The sequence below is a fragment of the Lissotriton helveticus genome, chromosome 2_1 (assembly GCF_964261635.1).
Source record: "Lissotriton helveticus chromosome 2_1, aLisHel1.1, whole genome shotgun sequence".
Taxonomy (NCBI): Eukaryota; Metazoa; Chordata; class Amphibia; order Caudata; family Salamandridae; genus Lissotriton; species Lissotriton helveticus.
The window spans coordinates 2011608038-2011628389 of NC_136059.1; the positions used below are offsets into that span (position 1 = coordinate 2011608038).

Genomic DNA, 20352 nt, shown 5'->3' on the forward strand with positions numbered 1-20352 from the left:
TCCCGCTTGGCACACTGGCCATTTACTCGGATGTGGACACAGAATTAGGACACACACGACGCGAGGACTGTGCATATTTGACACAGCCAGCAGGCCCTGATGAAGTTCTTTGAACGAAACGCGTTGGCTGGTTAAAAGAAAACTGAATAAAGAAGACACTAAAAAAGAGACAACAACTCTTGGATATTCTTTATAGTGACTCTTGCATTGTGATTTTTGGTGGTGCAACCTACATTGAGTGTAAAGTTTACTGTTTATGTTAACAATTGCCTCTTGGGAGCAACAGGGGCGGTGGGGTGCACACCACAGGAACGAAAAGTTCCGCATCAGATGTACAATTGAGACGGGTGGCCTAAGGCCAGTGGAGAGGTGCGGCACAACTAAAAAATTAACCTTTTTTGGGGGTTGAGTTGAGTTGCTCAGGTATCGGGTTATAATGAACTGAAGTATTTAACTGTTGATCTAGACCTGAGCTTAGGCATGTGTTACAGAAGTTAGCCGTAAAACAACCTCCAACAAGGATAAGCCCTATCACAAATTAAAAACTCAGGGCCACATTCCAATGGCAGTCAGACAAGCGTTCGACTGCCATTGTTACGGGATGGGACTGGCCGGCAAGTAGGTAGCGGTCTCACCCACCAGATTAGGATGCAAGTGCTGTGTATGCGGTCGGAAACATCCCTTCTTTGAAAAAGGGCTGCAGCATATGCTGCAATAAAAAAGGGATGTTTTTAAACATCCATGCACCATGTGCCAGGCACCATGTGCTCCCTGGCACACAATGCATGGATGTTTGGGGGGCACCACATGTGCCCCCTCAGCCACATAGCGTAGATCCCTTTCTGGCTGCCTGTTCATGGCATTGGGACCGCCATGAACAAGCAGTCAGAAAGAGATATCCTAATCTCTATGGTGGTGCCTGCGCGGGAAACAGCCTTTACAACGCAACCATTACAATGCATGCCATTACATTGCGTGCCGTTGCAACGCAAAAGGTGTGCAGCAGTGAGTAGAAGGTGTTGGATTTAACTCCAACACCTTTCCTACTGTTGCACACACTGGAGTTGGAATAAAAAAGGAATCTCTTCCGATTTCCAGCGCTCCCCTGACAGAATGTCAAGGCAAAGTTTTGCGTTGCAACGGCATGCGAGGTAATGGCATGTGTTGTAACATCACATATTCGCCTGCGCATGCACTGCCCCCATTTTAGGGATTAAGAATCAGTCCTCTGTCCTGACGGGGTTTTTGATCCTGTTGGAGGCAGCGATCCTACCCCCCCACCTCTGCAGTCCAACCTGCTACTTTGTCAGTGGCGGTATGCTTGCCTTCATAATAAGGGCCTCTGTTTTATCTTACAAACTGGGTTTTTTTTTTTTAATATTTACAAGTTAGTAGTTTCTTCACATCATGACTTGACACATTTGACTGCATAGGCACTACCCCAGCAATTTCTAATTTAAAGAAATCTAAATATCTTTTTTACTTTTTATATGTATTTAGAGGATATGCTGCAAATTGTATGTTGATGAACAGTGTCTTTGGAGTAATCACCAGAACTTGAACTAAGTGAAGATATTTTTCAGCTTATATGCACATTGATCTGTTGATTCGTTTTAAGATCCAATTTAAACCACCTTTAACATTTTCCACTTGTATATGCTGTTCAACTGATTAGTTTGACTCTTTGTAAAGTGATAAAGTGACTCATATTAACATGCAGGCTGATGTTTGTACAGCTAGTTTGTGGATCCCTAGGTGAAGCCTCACGCAGCATGTTGCATTTCTCAGGACAATGGGTGTTCACTTTTGAGTCCAAAAGCGGAAAGAAAGAAATCCTATGTCCTCATAGCAGTTGCTCTCCCTAATCAGCAGAGGCCTTCAGTGCTACTCTTTCTCTTCATAAAACCAATTCTTCTAGATCATACATGTCTACACTTTGGTGTTCCTCAGATGATGCCTTCTTCAAATTTAGGTGCAGAAAACACCACCTATGGTTTGCTGCTAGGTACATAACGAGCCTCATTTAGGTGATTATCATTGCAATATATGGACTCTTATGAAAGGTATTCCCACTCTGCCCACCCAAAATACCCTTTGAGAAGCCATTGTACATAGTTCAAAGCATCCGATATCCAATCAAATGTAATGTTCAAGGGAGGAAATCATGTCCCTATGCAGGTCGCATTACACCAATAGTCTCGGAAGCAACCTTTCTATTGTCAAGTAACACATTCCAAATCAGGTGATTCGACAATTGGCCAGACAGTGATCAATGTAAGTTTGAATTGCAAAAAACGAATTGAAAAGCCACATGCATGCTGAATTATCAGACATGAATTCCATAGACACACACACGTGCATGGCATTTGCCCACATTTGGAGATTTATAGTATGTAAAAATTCTCAGCTTGGAGCCACTCGTCAGAGAGGAAATTATCACTATGACATGTAAAACTTTGATTATGGGGAACTACTTGTAAATTATACTTTTTTGAAGGCTTTATATTTGAAAAGTAGCTTGAACTTCAGTCACTGTACGATACAGTTATTAACTTTCATATATATGAAAAGGGTTAAATATGTAAAGAAAATTAAAATACCTACCTCCATGTCAAGCAGTCCACGTATTTGGATTTCCATATTTATGCTGGAATAAATTGCATTTTACCAAATATTTAGAAAGTTGTGTGGAAAGATATTAAACCAGGTGTATCATTAGGGCATAAGCAATAGGGCCTCTTACATGAATGTCATATATTTTAAGTGCATAATATTGAGTAAAGTGACCTGTATAAGAAAGTGCAGATCTGTGTGCCATGGGCCAAAGATTTGGTCTACTGTCTATGGGTACTCTGCACAATGTATGCATTGTGCTGCTCAGCTGAATGGTTGGTATTGTGAAGGAATCCTTGGAGCTGAGGAAGCAGCAGGGTGAGATTTCCTGTTATCTCAACCAGTCAGGATGTTGGACCAAAAACACACAAGATGATGGACGGAATGTTGCACAATGGCAAAACATTCACCCCCAGTCACAGATCTGGGTTTAATCCATCGTTATTTTGCTCATCAAGCCACCCCAGTTCAGACCTGGCTATATGCAAATCAGTCTTGACCCTGTGCCTCATGGGAAACGTCCAGCCCGAACTGCCAAGCCATGTCTTCCCTGGACCGGAATCAAGCATCCTAGGACCGGTCTCTGGCTATCAGCCGTCTTCAGCCAGGATAGCTTGACTCCAGTGGCTTAGTGAGTACGGGACGCACGTCTGGGAATACCCTTCCCACATAGGGTGAACACCAAAACGCACAAGATGATGGACGGAATGTTGCACAATGGCAAAACATTCACCCCCAGTCTGTGGAAAAGTAAATTTTGCCATGTTCTGTGTCACTACGTGTCATCCATCATATGTTATGTGTGCATGATTAATATGCATATGTATTCCCCATGTTCGATTCAAGACACAATTATAGTTGTGTCCACCTCTAGTATGCCAGTTTCCAGTTCTCGTGAATACTACGAATATCAGGCCTATGTAAAGCTACGTTGCCACGTTTCTCAGTATGCACGTTATTCCATTATAAAGTCCCCGTCTCTAGGCCTCAAAAGGGCCTGGACACCAGATTCAGCTCCTGTCTCCTGAAACCTCGCTGAGGAGCGATACAGCCCCCACCTGTATCCTCGACCCTTCACTTACTTCCTGCCTCACAGTGCCCGGTTCAGGCTGGCTCTGCCTTTGAGTCTGCCAAAAATATGTTATGATTCCAGTTATCAGTTCAGTCCTCCTTCTCTGCATTCCTAAATTACTGAATCGCATCAATAGTTTCCGCCATTGTCTAGCCTTCACGTCTCCACGTTAGAGAAATACTGTATTAATGGTCATTTAATATTCTTCATCACGCACTACATGTAGAATAATGCATGGTCCAGTCTTAGAATCAAGTTAGCCTTTCCCCTCCTGACTTCTAGTTTATATCAACATGTTCTCTAAACATCAGATACTAGATACTGTTTAGGTACATGTCGCCCTGACTCTCCAGACTTCAGTCTCTGCTCCTAGCACAGAGTTCATAGCCCCAGCTTCTCCTAGTGATACGTCATTGCTAGTTTGCGCGCACCATCAGGTTAGAGGTCCCGGCTCCTTAGGTAGCCCCCTCCATGGTTTCCGCCCCATTCATGACATATTCTGTTACGTTTGCATCACATGTCTATGTATACGCCCTGTTACACCTCTTTTCACCCTTATCTTTCGCGACTGCTACGCGTCACACCTTCTGCTCCACCCACTGCTACGCCTATTGCAATGTAATGCTATGTGTTTGCGTTATGTATATATGCTCATGCACTGTTATCAAAAAGTTGTTCCCCTTGTCCCGATCCTGTCCCCAGCAGCGCTGCTGGGCCTTACCATCCTGTTCCTGCCCTTTATGCTGTAATAAACCTGCAACGTCCTACTACCTCGAATCTTGACTCTTATTTATTGAGCTATCTGTTATTCATTTATACATTCAAAAATAGGGTATTATTTATTTATTTACCACATAATGGCGCCCGAATAGGGACTTGCCCTTTCCCCACGCGTCGGTGAAGCCACGCCGACCCCCTGACCCTCTGCAGTCGTGACGGAACTCTTCTGCGCACCGGCAGATATTTCTGCTTCAAGTATCCCTCAGGCCCACGGAGGAGACGGAGGAGGCGGTCCAGCATCCAAACGAGACGGTGGAGGAACGCGGCGAGTCCCGACCAGAGCCCAAGCCGAGAGTTCAAGGTCCGAGGTATCCGGAGGCCCACCCGTAACAGAAGTCCGAAGTTCGTCCGTCCGACGTCGAGGCAGTCCAGTCCAGTCTGAGGCCTTCCGTTCTTGCTGCCCGGTGAGTACCGTTACTGGGGTGGTATCTAGACAGGGTCAATCTAATTGACTCTGGTCCGTGGGTTGGTGGTACACAGACCCACAAACGAAGTGTCCACTTCGGTGGATGCGGGTCCTGACGTGTCTCTTTATGAGACCGGTAAGTTTCGTACTGTTTCAGCAGTGCATCTAGTTCCTGTTCTAGTCAGTTCTGTTCTCGAGAAAATTCATGTATTCTGTGTTCCGTATTCCCGGTAGTATTCTGTTCGAACTGTTATTTTTAAATGTTCTTCATGTATTTTAATGTCGTGGTATGAATGGGGAATAAGTATCGTGTTTATTGTGTATTGTATTGTGTCTAGATTATAGTTCAGTCATGCCGCTCTTTTCGAAATTACGTCAGTTAAAAACCAGAAAGGGTCTGCTGGAAGCAGCAGTTCCAGTTCCGCCTAGGGACAGTCCAGGTCATTTTATGTATCAGAAGCATGGCATAAGCGCCGTACTGTATCTAGATTTATGGGTAGAGTATACCAAACAGTTAGAAGAAAAGTATAGATGGCCCGTATCGGGTACATGGGATGCCGAATGCATCATGCGAGTAGAAGAAGCATTATGGAAAAAGAAAGCCAGACAGTCACAGAAAGATGCCATCGAGTTATGGCGCAAAGAAGCTCATAAAAGAACTGAAAAGGAAATCAGAAAGTCAGAATTAAGTAGAGAATCCTTAGAACGAGCACAAGAAAAAGAACTAATCGAGATAGGTGAACAAGTCAAAGCCGAACAGTCAGACAGACAGAGGCATGCCCTTATTAGGGGTATGTATCCTCTCTTTGCCGAGGGCTTGCCAAAAGCGACCCCAGAGGCATCCAGTAATTTCCCGCCACCATTAGTTCCGACCAAGCTACGTCACAAACAGACCGCAGCTGATATTTTTATTTCGTCCTATTTGGACGACACAGTCCCAGAATATGCAAATCCTGTTCGCGCTCCGCCAGTCCCTGTAAATCAGGCACTTCCCGCTCCTCCAGACACCGGAGTACCTGCTACGGTCCCCCCGGTCCAGCCCGCCATACAAGTCCAGCCTGCATTTCCATTTCCCACTCTGCCAGGACGAAGAGCCTCAGTAGACGACTCTAGTTTAGGGGCCGCAGGGGGAGGTACTCCTCAAACCCCGCCGCCACACAAGCGTTTAACGACAGCCGAATTACATGCACAAGCGTCACAGCGTACGCCCAGACATCAGACTGTAGCAGAAATAAGAAAATCCCTTGCCGAATGCGGCTATGATCCAGTCCCAGGCGAGGATAATATGGTTTTATATTCATTCCGCGTAAGAAAGGTGGCCGAGTATCTAGTCACCTTACCGAATATGAAAGAAGATCTAGACAGAATATATTGTTTCATCCGTACAGGGGATGATCCAGAAAGCATTAGCGAGGCCATGTCTCAAAGGAAAGCCGAGATCCAGCTCATGATATTAAAGTTTCTGATCAATTGTCTAATAAGAGAACAAGATTACCCGTCTAAAGATCCGGCTGAAATGAGAACCCTGACAAGGTGGAGTGATAATATAGCCGAGGGTAAGCACAAGACCGTCGGTGCTATGGAGAGTATGTACAAGAAAATCCGTAAAGAAATAATAAAGTTACACGAACAGCGTAAAGCAGCACAAGTAAGCGAGAAAGAAAGTAACTCTGATCCGGAAGAGGTTGAGGACGAGAATCCCGACAGAATAGCGTATGTAGGAAAATCTAGATTTCCAGATCGCCATTTACGCCTAGAACACAAGTCTATTTTTCATTCTCCAGCACCAGAACAAGGTTCACTAGAACAAGTGTTTCAAGCTACCGATCACATTCTGAAATCACGAATCGGTTACAGTGAGTTAAGTACCATGCATGAACAAGAACTAGCCCGATCAGCAGTCCGATGGATTACTGATTCTACCACTTTTCCAGACGAAATAGTGGCACAAATGTTTCTGAAAATGCCCCCAGCCGAACAACGACTGGTGGGTATGTATATGATTCAGCACCTCATTACTTTGTATGAGGGTCAACACTCTGATCCAGGTCCGTTACATGATATCCTGAACGAGTTACTCCAGTATAGATGGAGAGGTCTAGGTACCGATTTAATTAGTGTCATTCTAGAACAGCGCCACAAATATAGAACGTTTCTGAACCCGCATTTTGTTCATGTCTCACCCCCAGAAAGTAAACCATTTTACATGGAGAGACAGAATCCGTTACGAGAAGTCCACCCAGTTAGAGGAACGGGTGGCGAAATGCAGCGAGTGTTTGTATACACTCCGATCACAAAGATGGAACTTCTGGAGATGAAGAAATTAATTCCCTGTCATGATAAAGATCCAGCAGGGTTCCATAGAGAATTAAAAGACATGCTCCGTATGGGAGAATACACGTATCCAGATATAATTAAAATGTTAAAGGTTCTGCTGCCCGCAGGGGTGTATGAAAAGCTCAAGGAAAAAGAATGGGAGGTGGGAGAGAAAAAGATCGATTGGGCAGTTCTAGAAGCTGAAGATAAGGCACGAGTACCAGGTACCGGTCTTGGAGATAAATGTAAAGAATTACCGGAATTATTAATACAAGTTTTACCCAGATTATTGACAACTAGAAAAGAAGACTGGGATGCAATCTCAGCCTGTAAACAGAAACAAGACGAAGATATTAGTGATTTTTATTCTAGATTTGAAAAATGTTTTAGCATCAACAGTGGCCTCAAGACGAGTAGTGAGTCATACCCTCACCTTTTTGTTACTAAATTAGTCGAGAATTCAAGTCCACAAATTAAAAATCGAGTTTTGAAAGTCGAAAGTACCTGGCAAGCTAATACCCCGTCCCAGATGTTGCAGATGCTTCAATACCACCAGAATAGAATCAGAGAAGAACAAGAACACGAAAGAAAACGTATGAAAGACACGAAGATGAAAGTACTAGTTGCACAATCTGTTCCTCAAGACAGTCAGAAGAGGGGTCCGAATCAAGCCAGTCATCCTGCAGCTCCCGTTAAAGGGAACTGCAATTATTGTAAACAGCCAGGTCATTTTATAAATGAGTGTGCAGTTCTGAAACACAACATAGCTACTGGTAAGACTAAAGAAAGACCACGTCCGCCTAGACAAGAACAAGTTTCACAGATTCCTCAGCCACAGAATGCACCACAGACAGTTACCGCACCGCAGCCTATTGCTGCAACACAGCACGTTACACAGCAGATGTACCAGTATGCACAGTCTGAGTATCCAGAGTACCAGCAGTATTCATGAAACAGCCTAGAGAGGGAGGTAGGCTTGCCTCTCATCGAGATACCTGTCGATCAAGAAGGTCCCTATGTTCACAGTCAAGTATTAGGGAAAGACAGAAAGTTTTTGATTGATACAGGGGCAAGTAGGACCACAATTAGTCACGCCGAAGTTCCAGGGGCTCCGCTCTCAGGCTCAAGAAATGTTTCCCTTGGATTTTCAGGAAAACCTATCGTAAATGAGATTTCAAAACCAGTTTCTCTAGAAGTAGGTCCATTGTCCCGCACTACTGATCTGTTACTTACTAAGTCATGTCCAGAAAATCTATTAGGCATTAAAACACTGAAAGAGTTAGGTGCAGTTATATGCTGTTCCCCAGAGGGAATACGATTGTTCCTACGTGACTTTAAGGGTCACTATGTATTACGAGATTTTGATTCAAGACTGTCTAATGTTCCACAGCATCTATGGGCGCAAGGTCCAACTGATGTTGGTTATATGCAAATCACACCCTATCGTGTGACTCTCAAGCCAGGTGTAGTGTTACCACGAATCAGACAGTACAGATTGCCACCTGAGGCTGTAGCAGCCTTATCCAAAATTATTGACGAGCTCATGGCTCAAGGAGTGGTTGTAGAAACTGACTCCAATGTATGTAATTCTCCGATCATTCCAGTCATGAAACGTACTGATCCAAATGCACCCCCAGTATATCGATTAGTGATTGACCTACGAGAGCTTAATAAGTGTATTATTCCTCAGTACCCAGTTGTCCCAGACATCTCTTCCCTATTAACGGCCATTGATTCCGAAGCCACGTTCTTCACTGTCATAGACCTCAAGAACGCGTTTTTCAGTGTCCCTATTCATCCAGACAGCCAGTTCCTTTTCGGATTTTGTTTAAATGGAAGGAGCTATATGTTCACACGAGCTCCTCAAGGTTTCACAGAAAGTCCTAGTATTTACAGTCAAGCACTTAAGAGACAACTAGACAACATTCACATGCCAACTGACACTGCCCTGCTCCAGTATGTCGATGATCTCCTGATCACAGCCCGTTCTGAACGTGCTTGCGAGCGAGCATCCCTTACAGTCTTGTATTTCCTAGCCGAGATGGGGCACAAGGTGTCCCCTTCTAAGCTTCAATTCTGTGTCCAGCAAGTGGTCTACTTAGGACACTTACTGTCCAAGAGGGGTAGGCAGTTGACACCAGACCGTATCCAGTTAATAGCGAGTCTTCCTCAGCCCAAGACCCAGAAGGAGGTACGTGCTTTTATTGGCCTTACTTCTTACTGCAGACAATGGATTCCCCAGTATGCATTTCTAGCCAAGCCACTGATACAGTTAACGACACAGGAGGCAGCCGTACCGACTGTCCTCCCTTGGACATCTGAACATACACTTAGTTTCAATGAGTTAAAGAAAGCTCTATGCCAAGCTCCAGTTCTAGCGACACCGAACTACAGTAAGTCTTTTACACTTTTCGTAACTGAACGGGAAGGTACAGCATTATCTGTTCTCACACAAGATCAAGCAGGACAATACAAGCCCTGTGCTTATTTTTCGAGCACATTAGATCCTGTAGCCCAGGCTCTGCCTGCGTGCCTCAAGTCAGTTGCAGCCACAGCACTAGCTATCAGACAAAGTGATTCCATAGTCTTAGGACACTCCTTGACAGTACAAGTTCCACATTCCGTGGAAGTTCTTTTAAACCGAACACAGACTCAGCACTTGACAATTGCACGTTTAACAGGTTATGAATTGACACTGTTCCAGCCACACATAGAAATCAGACGCTGCAACATTTTAAATCCTGCTACACTGTTACCATCAGTTACTCCGAATTCTGCCACACATGACTGTGTGGAAGTAGTTAACATTACGACAAAGCCAAGACAAGATCTGACAGATATTCCGTTACCAGACCCCGACCTGACACTTTATGTGGATGGTTCATGTATGAGAACAAGTACAGGAGAACTAGTCGCCGCGTATGCAGTGACTACTGATACTGAAGTTATTGAGACACACCGCATTGACACCCTGTCCGCTCAAGCAGCAGAGCTAGTTGCTCTGACCCAAGCCTGCATACACGCCAAGAACTTGAAAGTTAATGTTTACACAGATTCACGCTACGCATTTGGAGTTGTACACGACTTCGGAATGCTCTGGCAGGAGAGAGGTTTCATGACTTCTCATGGAACCAAGATCCAGCATGGTCTCCTTATTCAAGCTCTGTTAGATGCCATACATTTACCGACATCTATTGCTATCATGAAATGTAAAGCACATACGAAGGTTACTGACATTATTTCCCAAGGTAATGATCTAGCAGATCGCACAGCCAAGTTTACAGCACAGACTCCAGACATTCCAGTTAATCAGACACATACTCCAGATCCGACCACATGCATGACAGTTAAGGACCCTACACAAGATGTCATAGATATCCAGTTACATGCTACTCCCGAAGAAATCAAGAAATGGTCCGAACAAGGAGGGGTCCAGACAGATCAAGGATGGTTAACGAAGGGTAGAGCCACCTGGTTTCTCCCCGACTCTATGGTTCAAGTCATTATTAATACCGCACATAGTCCAGCACATTTAGGAGAAAAAGCTATGTTAGACAGTATCCAGAACATTTGGTTCAACAAGCATTTACGAGCTGCAGCCAAGCAGAAAGTCCGTACCTGTATGATATGTTGTCAGTTTAATCCAGGTAAAAGTGTCCCGGTGGAACAAGGTGGATTCCAGCCCCCTGACCACCCTTTTGAAGTCCTCCAGATGGATTATATTCAGATGGAGCGATGTCGAGGTTTCAAGTATGTCCTTGTAGTTGTATGCGCTTTGTCCAGGTGGACAGAAGCATATCCAGTCCCAGATTACACAGCCGCGACCACTGCTAAGCAGTTGGTTCGTGAGTTCTTCCCCCGTTATGGACTCCCTAGAGTCGTATATTCTGACAACGGCCAGCCATTCTCATCTGAGTTGATGAAACATGTTTCCCTTTTGTTGGGGTACCAGTGGAAGTTCCATTGTGTACGCCATCCTGAAGCAGCCGGTCTCGTAGAGAGACATAACCAGACCCTGAAAATCCGAATTGCCAAAGTGTGTAAAGAGAAAGGTGTGGACTGGCTAGTAGCTCTGCCAGTCGCTTTATTTTATATGCGCATGGTCGCACATTCCAGATCAGGTCTGTCCCCGTATGAGGTCGTTTTCGGCCGCCTCCCTAACATGTGGGGTACTCCTAGACCCCGAAGTATTACCGATGTTTCAAGTAATATGCTGACAGATTACCTAGCTTCCTTGATGTCTGCCCTCAACTCATGTCGTTCACAGGTTGCCGCCGCATTTCCAGACAATACCGAGGTGGCACCGCATGAAATCGTTCCAGGATCCATGGTGTTGGTGAGGAATTTTGACAGATCAAGTCCGCTGGAGCCTCGCTGGAAAGAGCCCCGACAGGTCCTCCTCACCACCCGTACAGCCGTGAAGTTGGAAGGTCGCAAAGGCTGGGTGCACCTTTCTCATGTAAAACAGTTTAATGGACTAAAACCCGTCCCAAAGAACATTTCCCAGGATTTGAAGGATTGCCAAAGCATTGTTCTCAAGGACTGTCCCGCAAATGACAATGTTACTACACCCCCCCTGTTAGAGAAAACTCCGCAACAGGAGTATAAACTCAAGTTAAGGTCTAGTAAAATAAGTCAGTCAGTTTGATTGTCTAAGTCCTCCCCTAGGTGAAACGGTTAGACTGTTTCTGACATGTATAAAATAGACCCCCATAGTGAGAGAGTTAGCCAAAACTCAATCCGATGTATCATTTTTCTATGTTTCATATTATTTCTCAGTATTATGATTTCCTGCACCAGTTATGCGTTTTACCTGTACTTTCCAGTTTCTCATGTAAATATGTCTGCTAATGCTACAGTAGAGCACACGTTTAGTGATCTGCCTCCTCATGAACTCTCTTACCGCCTCGCTATGCGAAATAATTCCTTTATCCGCATGTTACATTACTCACACCAGACCAGCAATGCCACTAATTGTTGGGTGTGTGGTCGACTCCCCCCTTTCCAGACACCGAAGGGAGTTCTGCCACTTTTTCCTTATCCATTTTCACATAATGGTTCGTGTGGAGCATGGTCCACGTTAACATCATCCTCAACAGATATGTTTTTTCTTAACAGTACATGCTTTCCAGACAAGCAAGGTCTCCCCCACAGAACAGGTTTAGATCTAGAAAATGAAGTGTATAATTTAGGTAACTATTCTTCGAATTTCATGGTCCTGAATGTTCAGTCTGATTCCACTCCAGACTTACCTGCTATTTCAGTACTGCCAGTCAGAGGTGAATTATGTGTCCGAAATAATGGTTCCGTACATGTAGGACATAGTGATTGTACTACTATTGTCAAGTATAGTGACAGTGGGAAATCTATTTTCAAAGCTTCACGTCATTCTTATTTTATTTGTGGTCAAACTGCATATGTTCGTCTGCCCCTCGATTGGGAGGGAACCTGTTACATTGCCTTCCTACTGCCACCAGTTTTCCTAGCCCCATCTGATTATCATAGAAACACACATCTAGTACACATTAGACATAGAAGGGAGTCCCCAATTGTCGATTATACTGAAACTGCTCTAGAACAGTATACAGATTTCAACAGAGGTTTCTTTTTCTTTATCGGACCTATCCAGAATAGTAAGCTAATCCGTAGGTTAACCAGAACCCTTGAAGCAGTAGTCAATGAGACTGCTTCTGCTCTAGGTAATTTAACTGAAGAGCAATCTGCTATGAGATTTGTCGTTTTACAGAATCGTCTCGTCCTTGACGTCATACTGGCCGATAGGGGCGGGGCCTGTAGAGTCATCGGATCTAGTTGCTGCATTTTCATTCCAAATAACGCACCGTCTGTTTATTCAGCTATAACCAGACTCCATAAAATTGCCCATCTGATACACCAAGATCCAGGCACCTGGACATGGTCCGGTTGGTTCTGGAATATAATTTCTGCCTGGGGATGGAAAATATTGTCCTTCCTAGGTATTGCAGTAGCGATCATATTCAGCTGCTGTCTCTGTATACAATGTGGCCCTGCGATTTGCGGCATTTGTGCTACCTCTTGTATTCCTAGTCCCAAGCCCCGTTCTAAATCCCGTTCCAGGATAATTCGAGACGAGCAAATGATACTGTATGAAATGATAGATGGTATCATGAATATTGATGTTTCCTGATGGAAACGTAGTGACAAGGAGGGAATGTGGAAAAGTAAATTTTGCCATGTTCTGTGTCACTACGTGTCATCCATCATATGTTATGTGTGCATGATTAATATGCATATGTATTCCCCATGTTCGATTCAAGACACAATTATAGTTGTGTCCACCTCTAGTATGCCAGTTTCCAGTTCTCGTGAATACTACGAATATCAGGCCTATGTAAAGCTACGTTGCCACGTTTCTCAGTATGCACGTTATTCCATTATAAAGTCCCCGTCTCTAGGCCTCAAAAGGGCCTGGACACCAGATTCAGCTCCTGTCTCCTGAAACCTCGCTGAGGAGCGATACAGCCCCCACCTGTATCCTCGACCCTTCACTTACTTCCTGCCTCACAGTGCCCGGTTCAGGCTGGCTCTGCCTTTGAGTCTGCCAAAAATATGTTATGATTCCAGTTATCAGTTCAGTCCTCCTTCTCTGCATTCCTAAATTACTGAATCGCATCAATAGTTTCCGCCATTGTCTAGCCTTCACGTCTCCACGTTAGAGAAATACTGTATTAATGGTCATTTAATATTCTTCATCACGCACTACATGTAGAATAATGCATGGTCCAGTCTTAGAATCAAGTTAGCCTTTCCCCTCCTGACTTCTAGTTTATATCAACATGTTCTCTAAACATCAGATACTAGATACTGTTTAGGTACATGTCGCCCTGACTCTCCAGACTTCAGTCTCTGCTCCTAGCACAGAGTTCATAGCCCCAGCTTCTCCTAGTGATACGTCATTGCTAGTTTGCGCGCACCATCAGGTTAGAGGTCCCGGCTCCTTAGGTAGCCCCCTCCATGGTTTCCGCCCCATTCATGACATATTCTGTTACGTTTGCATCACATGTCTATGTATACGCCCTGTTACACCTCTTTTCACCCTTATCTTTCGCGACTGCTACGCGTCACACCTTCTGCTCCACCCACTGCTACGTCTATTGCAATGTAATGCTATGTGTTTGCGTTATGTATATATGCTCATGCACTGTTATCAAAAAGTTGTTCCCCTTGTCCCGATCCTGTCCCCAGCAGCGCTGCTGGGCCTTACCATCCTGTTCCTGCCCTTTATGCTGTAATAAACCTGCAACCTCCTACTACCTCGAATCTTGACTCTTATTTATTGAGCTATCTGTTATTCATTTATACATTCAAAAATAGGGTATTATTTATTTATTTACCACAAGTCACAGATCTGGGTTTAATCCATTGTTATTTTGCTCATCAAGCCACCCCAGTTCAGACATGGCTATATGCAAATCAGTCTGGACCCTGTGCCTCATGGGAACAGTCCAGCCCGAACTGCCAAGCCATGTCTTCCCTGGACCGGAATCAAGCATCCTAGGACCGGTTTCTGGCTATCAGCCGTTTTCAGCCAGGATAGCTTGACTCCAGTGGCTTAGTGAGCACGGGACCCACGTCTGGGCATACCCTTCCCACATAGGGTGAACAGCAAAACACACAAGATGATGGACGGAATGTTGCACAATGGCAAAACATTCGCCCCCAGGCACAGATCTTGAGGATGTTGGACCAAGAAAACTTATGTTTGATCCTCCGATAGGGGCTTGAATGTTTTCCTGGTATTAGAGATTATAGGAATCAGATAGTCTAATCACTCATGTATGTATGCTGTGAGACTGCTAAACATGAGGGTCTTTCTCGTCAGCATTGATTTTTTTCTGCCGGGGCATTGTTGCTTCAAACTAACAATGGTAGGACATACAAGAGTCTCTGCCAATCAGGGTAAAGGAGCATGTAGAATAATGTCTGACACTTCTATGTCCTCACACTGTATCCCTTCCCACAATCAATGAAGCAGCAAACGAGCTGGCTTTGGTCATGAAGAGAAAATAAATATTTCTGAGGCTGCTTTTTTTAATTATTATTTTCTATTTCAGGAAGGTTTGTTGGATGTGGAGAAGCTAGAATCTGAAGATAAACTGACAAGTACAGAAATCAGTTGCCTTCGCCTAAAAGGGCAAATGATCTACTTGCCAGAAGCAGACAACATTCTTTTCCTGTGCTCTCCGAGGTAAATACACAACTAGTTCATTGTAATACCTTTTCCAAGACATATTTTTTCAATCACTACATTCCTAGTTAAAGAAGGCCAGTTCCCTTTAGATATATTGGACTTACTTTATATGCATTTGCTCTGGGCAATTGGCGAAATTTCCACATACTGAGATTTATTGAGCAGTAAATGAGTCAAACAAAACACCAGTTGCTAAGAGCTGAATACAATCTACATATCTATGAAACGGAAACTGTACCCCGGCCCCGGCTCTATTGAGAGGATAATGTCTATTCATTCATAGAATATTAATCAAGTCTTTAAAGTTCTTGCAGTATCAGTGGTTTAAATAGTAGGTGGGTATTTGCACTGAATTTGAGACCCCTTTTGAGTTTGACCATCCATCATCCAGTCAACACTGTTTTCAAGTGCAGTGATCTTTTTCAGTTGTTCCTGCTTTACAGTCAGACTTACTTTTGATACCATGTTGTGTGCTGAAAGGATCAATGTATAGACAGTTCGACACCTCCTGCGGTGCAAACATATGTGGTGAGGGTTGCTTTTCCCGTAGAATATTTTTAGCACCAGAATACAAGTTATCAGTCTCTTCTCTAGAGGTGGACTTCAATCCCCTGTATCTAATTTTATAACCACAAACAGTTCATTGCATATCCCTTCCTCGTCCTGTTCAGTACATCTGTTTATATCACTATATTGAGAATAATTTATTAACAGTTATATTAAATATAGTGGTATAACCTGAGTACTTAAATGAAACGTCCTGCAGGTTAAAAACATATAAGAGACTAGGGCACTTTTAAATGTCACTTCGGGATGCACAAATCCTTAACTCACAATTTTAAAAGTGCCCTAGTCTCTTGTATGTTTTTAACCTGCAGGAGCATTTCACTTTTTCCCCCCAGAGTTTTATATAGTGCGGACTTGACCCGAAAGTATCAGGTATCAGAGCGTTTTACATGAGCACCAGTTGCGATCAGCCGCGGCCCGTGAGGGAGTTACGGTGGGGCAGGGAGGCGGGGAGGGGGAGGGGCAGGGTGGAGGGTGCTAAAAACAGGCATATGGATAATTGCAGGTAAGTACACAATTTAATTAATAAAACGAATTTCGTAGCGGGCCTTGCATCGCAAAATGCGATGCAGTGCGCGCTAATTAAATTGTGTACTTACCTGCAATTATCCATATGCCGGTTTTTAGCACCCTCCACCCTGCCCCTCCCCCCTCCACCGTAACTCTCTCCACAGGCCGCGGCTGGTTGCGATACTCAAGGACACATTCATTTTATTTGGCACAGGGAGATTAAGTGATTTGCCCAGAATCACAGGATGTAGAGCGTCATTGCCGAGACTCAAACCCTGCTCCCCGGATTTGAGATCGACCGCCCTAGCCATTAGGCCACATCCTTTCCCCTACTTTTTCACAGCAGTTAATACCTGTAAATTGAGAAGCATTTATTAACATTTTTAATAAATGCCTCTCACTATAGTGATATATAAACTGATGTACTAATGTAACCCTCCCTCGTACTAAAAACATACAAGAGGTGCCTCACCCCTTTCAAGTTCCACCAGCCGCCACTGCTTTTGTACATTATTAATAGTGATAACTACATCATGATTTGCAAAAGAATTGCTATTTAGTAATCGCCATTACTAATGTTAATCCATCTGGCCCAAAAATATTTGTGAATTTGGTGATTCATTCTCCGTTTTCTTTTGGAGTTGTCACAAAAATGTTTGCTCATTTATTTTCGTAGATAGTGCTGTTTATGGAAATCCGTTTTGAATCGTTTTCCCTTACAGTAAATTGTTCATGACTTATTTTAATATATAACGTCATTTCAGATGTTGCAGCATTCTTGCCAATACCAGTTTTTGAAAGCGATCGTTTTAAATGGTACAGCGTGATTTGGTGATACATATGCCATTACATTGCAGTGTAATGAACCTGGATGACTTGACAAGGAGGGGTCTTTATTTGAGTGACATCCCTTTGCATGATGCAACACGCGATCTGGTACTGTTGGGGGAACAGTTCAGAGAGGAATACAAGTTAACCCAAGAGCTTGAAATTTTGACGGACAGACTTCAGCATACACTCAGGGCCCTGGAAGAGGAAAAGAAGAAGACTGATACGTAAGTCAAAATTCAAACATATATTTAAAAACAGTGTTGGATTATCAGGTGGCAACATCTAACTGATTACAGTTTTTTCTTATATTAAATTTATACTTTTCTTGTATAAAAACTAGTACGCAGTTAACTGGTATGGATAGCTAATTTTTCATATTTCCAGGGTATGAGTTCTGTTAATTCCGAGTTCTGAAAAAATGTTATGTCTTCCAAACGTTTTGTATTATAGTGCAGTGGAGCTGATTGTTTCCCACGAACAATATTTAACTTTTCTTCTGTGGGAAAAATGTTTCCCTGCAGAACATTCCCTTTCCCTACTCCCTGTCCAATAATCAGGCTGCCGACTTCGCTTATTCACATAACAAAATGATTACTGCATCTGACGGAAGTCTGTAATCCTTTCAGCCTGGGACTAGAAGAGGTTTGCGTATAGAGAAAAACACTCGGGTTAGTCTTGCACGTGTATCCAACCGTGGAACAACCACAACTCTTGCCCATGAGAAGATTTACTCATGCTTAAAATTGCTGACACAGCGCAAATGTTAAGTGAGTAAAACCTAGGCATTCTTGATTGACCTAATCAGCAAAGGGGGGTTGGCCCTGTAAATAATGATGTCTGTTCAGAAATAACCGTGTAAACAAGGTTCAGAATTTTGATTGATTGTGATCATGTGTAGAATGCATTGTGTACATTGCACAGAGGGTGAACTGAAATATTCTTACCATTGGAAGTTAGTCCAGAGAATGCAATTCTGGGGTAATCTGGGTGACATTAGAGAATGATTCAAAGAAAATATTTCACCAGAAGTGTAAACCCTAACTCATTCAATAAAAGGGTGAAAATAAAATACCATGTAGGCACTTTCTCTAGAAACCATTTCGTATTGTAAGTTAACCCTTTCTTTTTTGTCATTGCAATTCTGGTCAACAGTTCCCACCAAGTGGTCTAAACAATAGTAAATACTTACCTAATTTATTATTAATAATGGCTTTTAACAGTGTCCACCATATATTGAAAACATCACAATTATGAAGTTTCCAGTTTCGAACTACAACAATCCTGGCTTCCCCTTGACATCAGAGTTATTCTTTTCCATGAGCTCAGTACCGCAATTAAATTGACATTGGATCCTTTTCAATTGAGTGGTTAGCAGTGGTAACCAAAGCTCCCCATTCCGATGGCACTGCCCCAAAAACAAAATTATGCAGGAGTTAGGCAACCTACTTATCCAAAAAACTGTCTAATGTATTATTAAACCACTTTATCTTTGTCAAGTAGGCTATAATTTAACTAGAATAAATATTATGTGTATATGCTATTTAAAGAAATCATCTTTTTATGCAGTGGAATCTGAAAACAAACTTAGTTATGAAGTAGGAAAGATTCAGTTCTATTAAGGACATGCAGTTAAGGATTATGTATCATTTGGCCACTAGTCGTTTCATTCTTGCTTGTGCTCTGATCTCAGCAAAAACAAACATAACAAAACTATTGTATAATCTCCAAAGAACCTTGAATATCTTACCTCATTATTATGCATTAACACACTGGAACTTCTCTGAAGTGCTATCAGGTGACATACAACTCAGACAACCGCCCAAAAATATTGCACAAGGACTCGTACTATACTTTTAAATGTAAGATATATTCATCCCACTTGCCTGTAGTGTTGCGTGGGTGGTCTAACACTAGCCTCTGTAACCTTAGCAGATTTGAAACTCTCTTTCTTTCTAGATTGTTGGGAAATGTATGTGCTGTGTCAGGACCAGAAGCGAGGATAATCCATGTTAAAACTTAAAACCATTCACACTACTGACTTGAAATCACTTTAAGCCTGGATGTGAAAGGCAGTCCTATGTAATTTGACTTTCATTGATGGCCAACAACCTCATATGTATGACTGGCTCTTGGCAATGTACATTTAAGGATTACACCACAAGTATCATGCTGCACCATGTTCCTTAGATTCCTTTTAAACAGCAACATCCGCGTTAACAATTAAATCATTAACATAATGTGGAGAGGAAGACAACAGATCTCCCTTCTATGGTAAGTCAAACAGCACCTTGGGCATGCTGTGTAAGTACTAGTTCTATTTAACATGAATTGAAACAATGCCCCATCTGCATGCTTCAGTGCCATGGTGTGCCGTGTCACAGGGGCGTGGCTACGCAGGTGATGATGGCGGACATGCCCTGTTAGAGCTCCGCCGCTCATCCCCCAGTATCTGATAAAATCATCCTGCCCAAAGCAACCCTGAGGTCACTAAAGAGCTCTGCGGCAACCCAACATACCTGTGACCAGCCTGCAAGCCTCAAGTACAAAGGAGTGCTGCCACGAGACGATGAAGCCGTTCCAGGGGAGAAGCAGATCGAGGCCTGAAGACGGGAGGCTTGGCACGCTGAAATTACATGAGTCCGGGGCCGCACGCTGTGCTCAGCGAGCCTGGGCCTGCAGGAGCACGGCGAGGGTGGCGGCTGTCCGCTGGCTCTCTTTGGACACTGGTTCAGCGCCAGAGAGCGATCGGGTATTGTGTACACACAGGCGCCTGCCATCGAATGAGGTGGCCTGGTGGCGTGGTCAGATGCCAGGGACGCGTGCGTCATCTGGAGGCACGGACAAGAAGGTATTCCGCCTGAAGCGGCTGTCGGGAGAAATCAGTGGTGAGCAGTGCCAGAGCAGGCGTGGTGCTTAACAAATGTTTTAAAATCTGTCTGGCCCCGTATGGGATGACTAATGCGGCACACTTCTGGGAAACAATGAGGCCTAGTTGACCAGGGACCCCGTCTGGGGTGTAGAGGGAGG

General features: G+C 43.7%; 1 protein-coding gene across 1 annotated transcript in view; it reads left to right on the forward strand.

Annotated features, from left to right (window-relative positions):
- The window catches only part of GUCY1B1 (guanylate cyclase 1 soluble subunit beta 1), a 417276-nt gene that overhangs the window by 278042 nt on the left and 118882 nt on the right, over positions 1 to 20352 (forward strand). Inside the window, exons 8-9 of the mRNA XM_078676976.1 lie at positions 15281 to 15414; positions 17352 to 17549. Coding sequence (XP_078533102.1) covers positions 15281 to 15414; positions 17352 to 17549 — 332 coding nt within the window. The remainder of the gene's footprint in view (positions 1 to 15280; positions 15415 to 17351; positions 17550 to 20352) is intronic.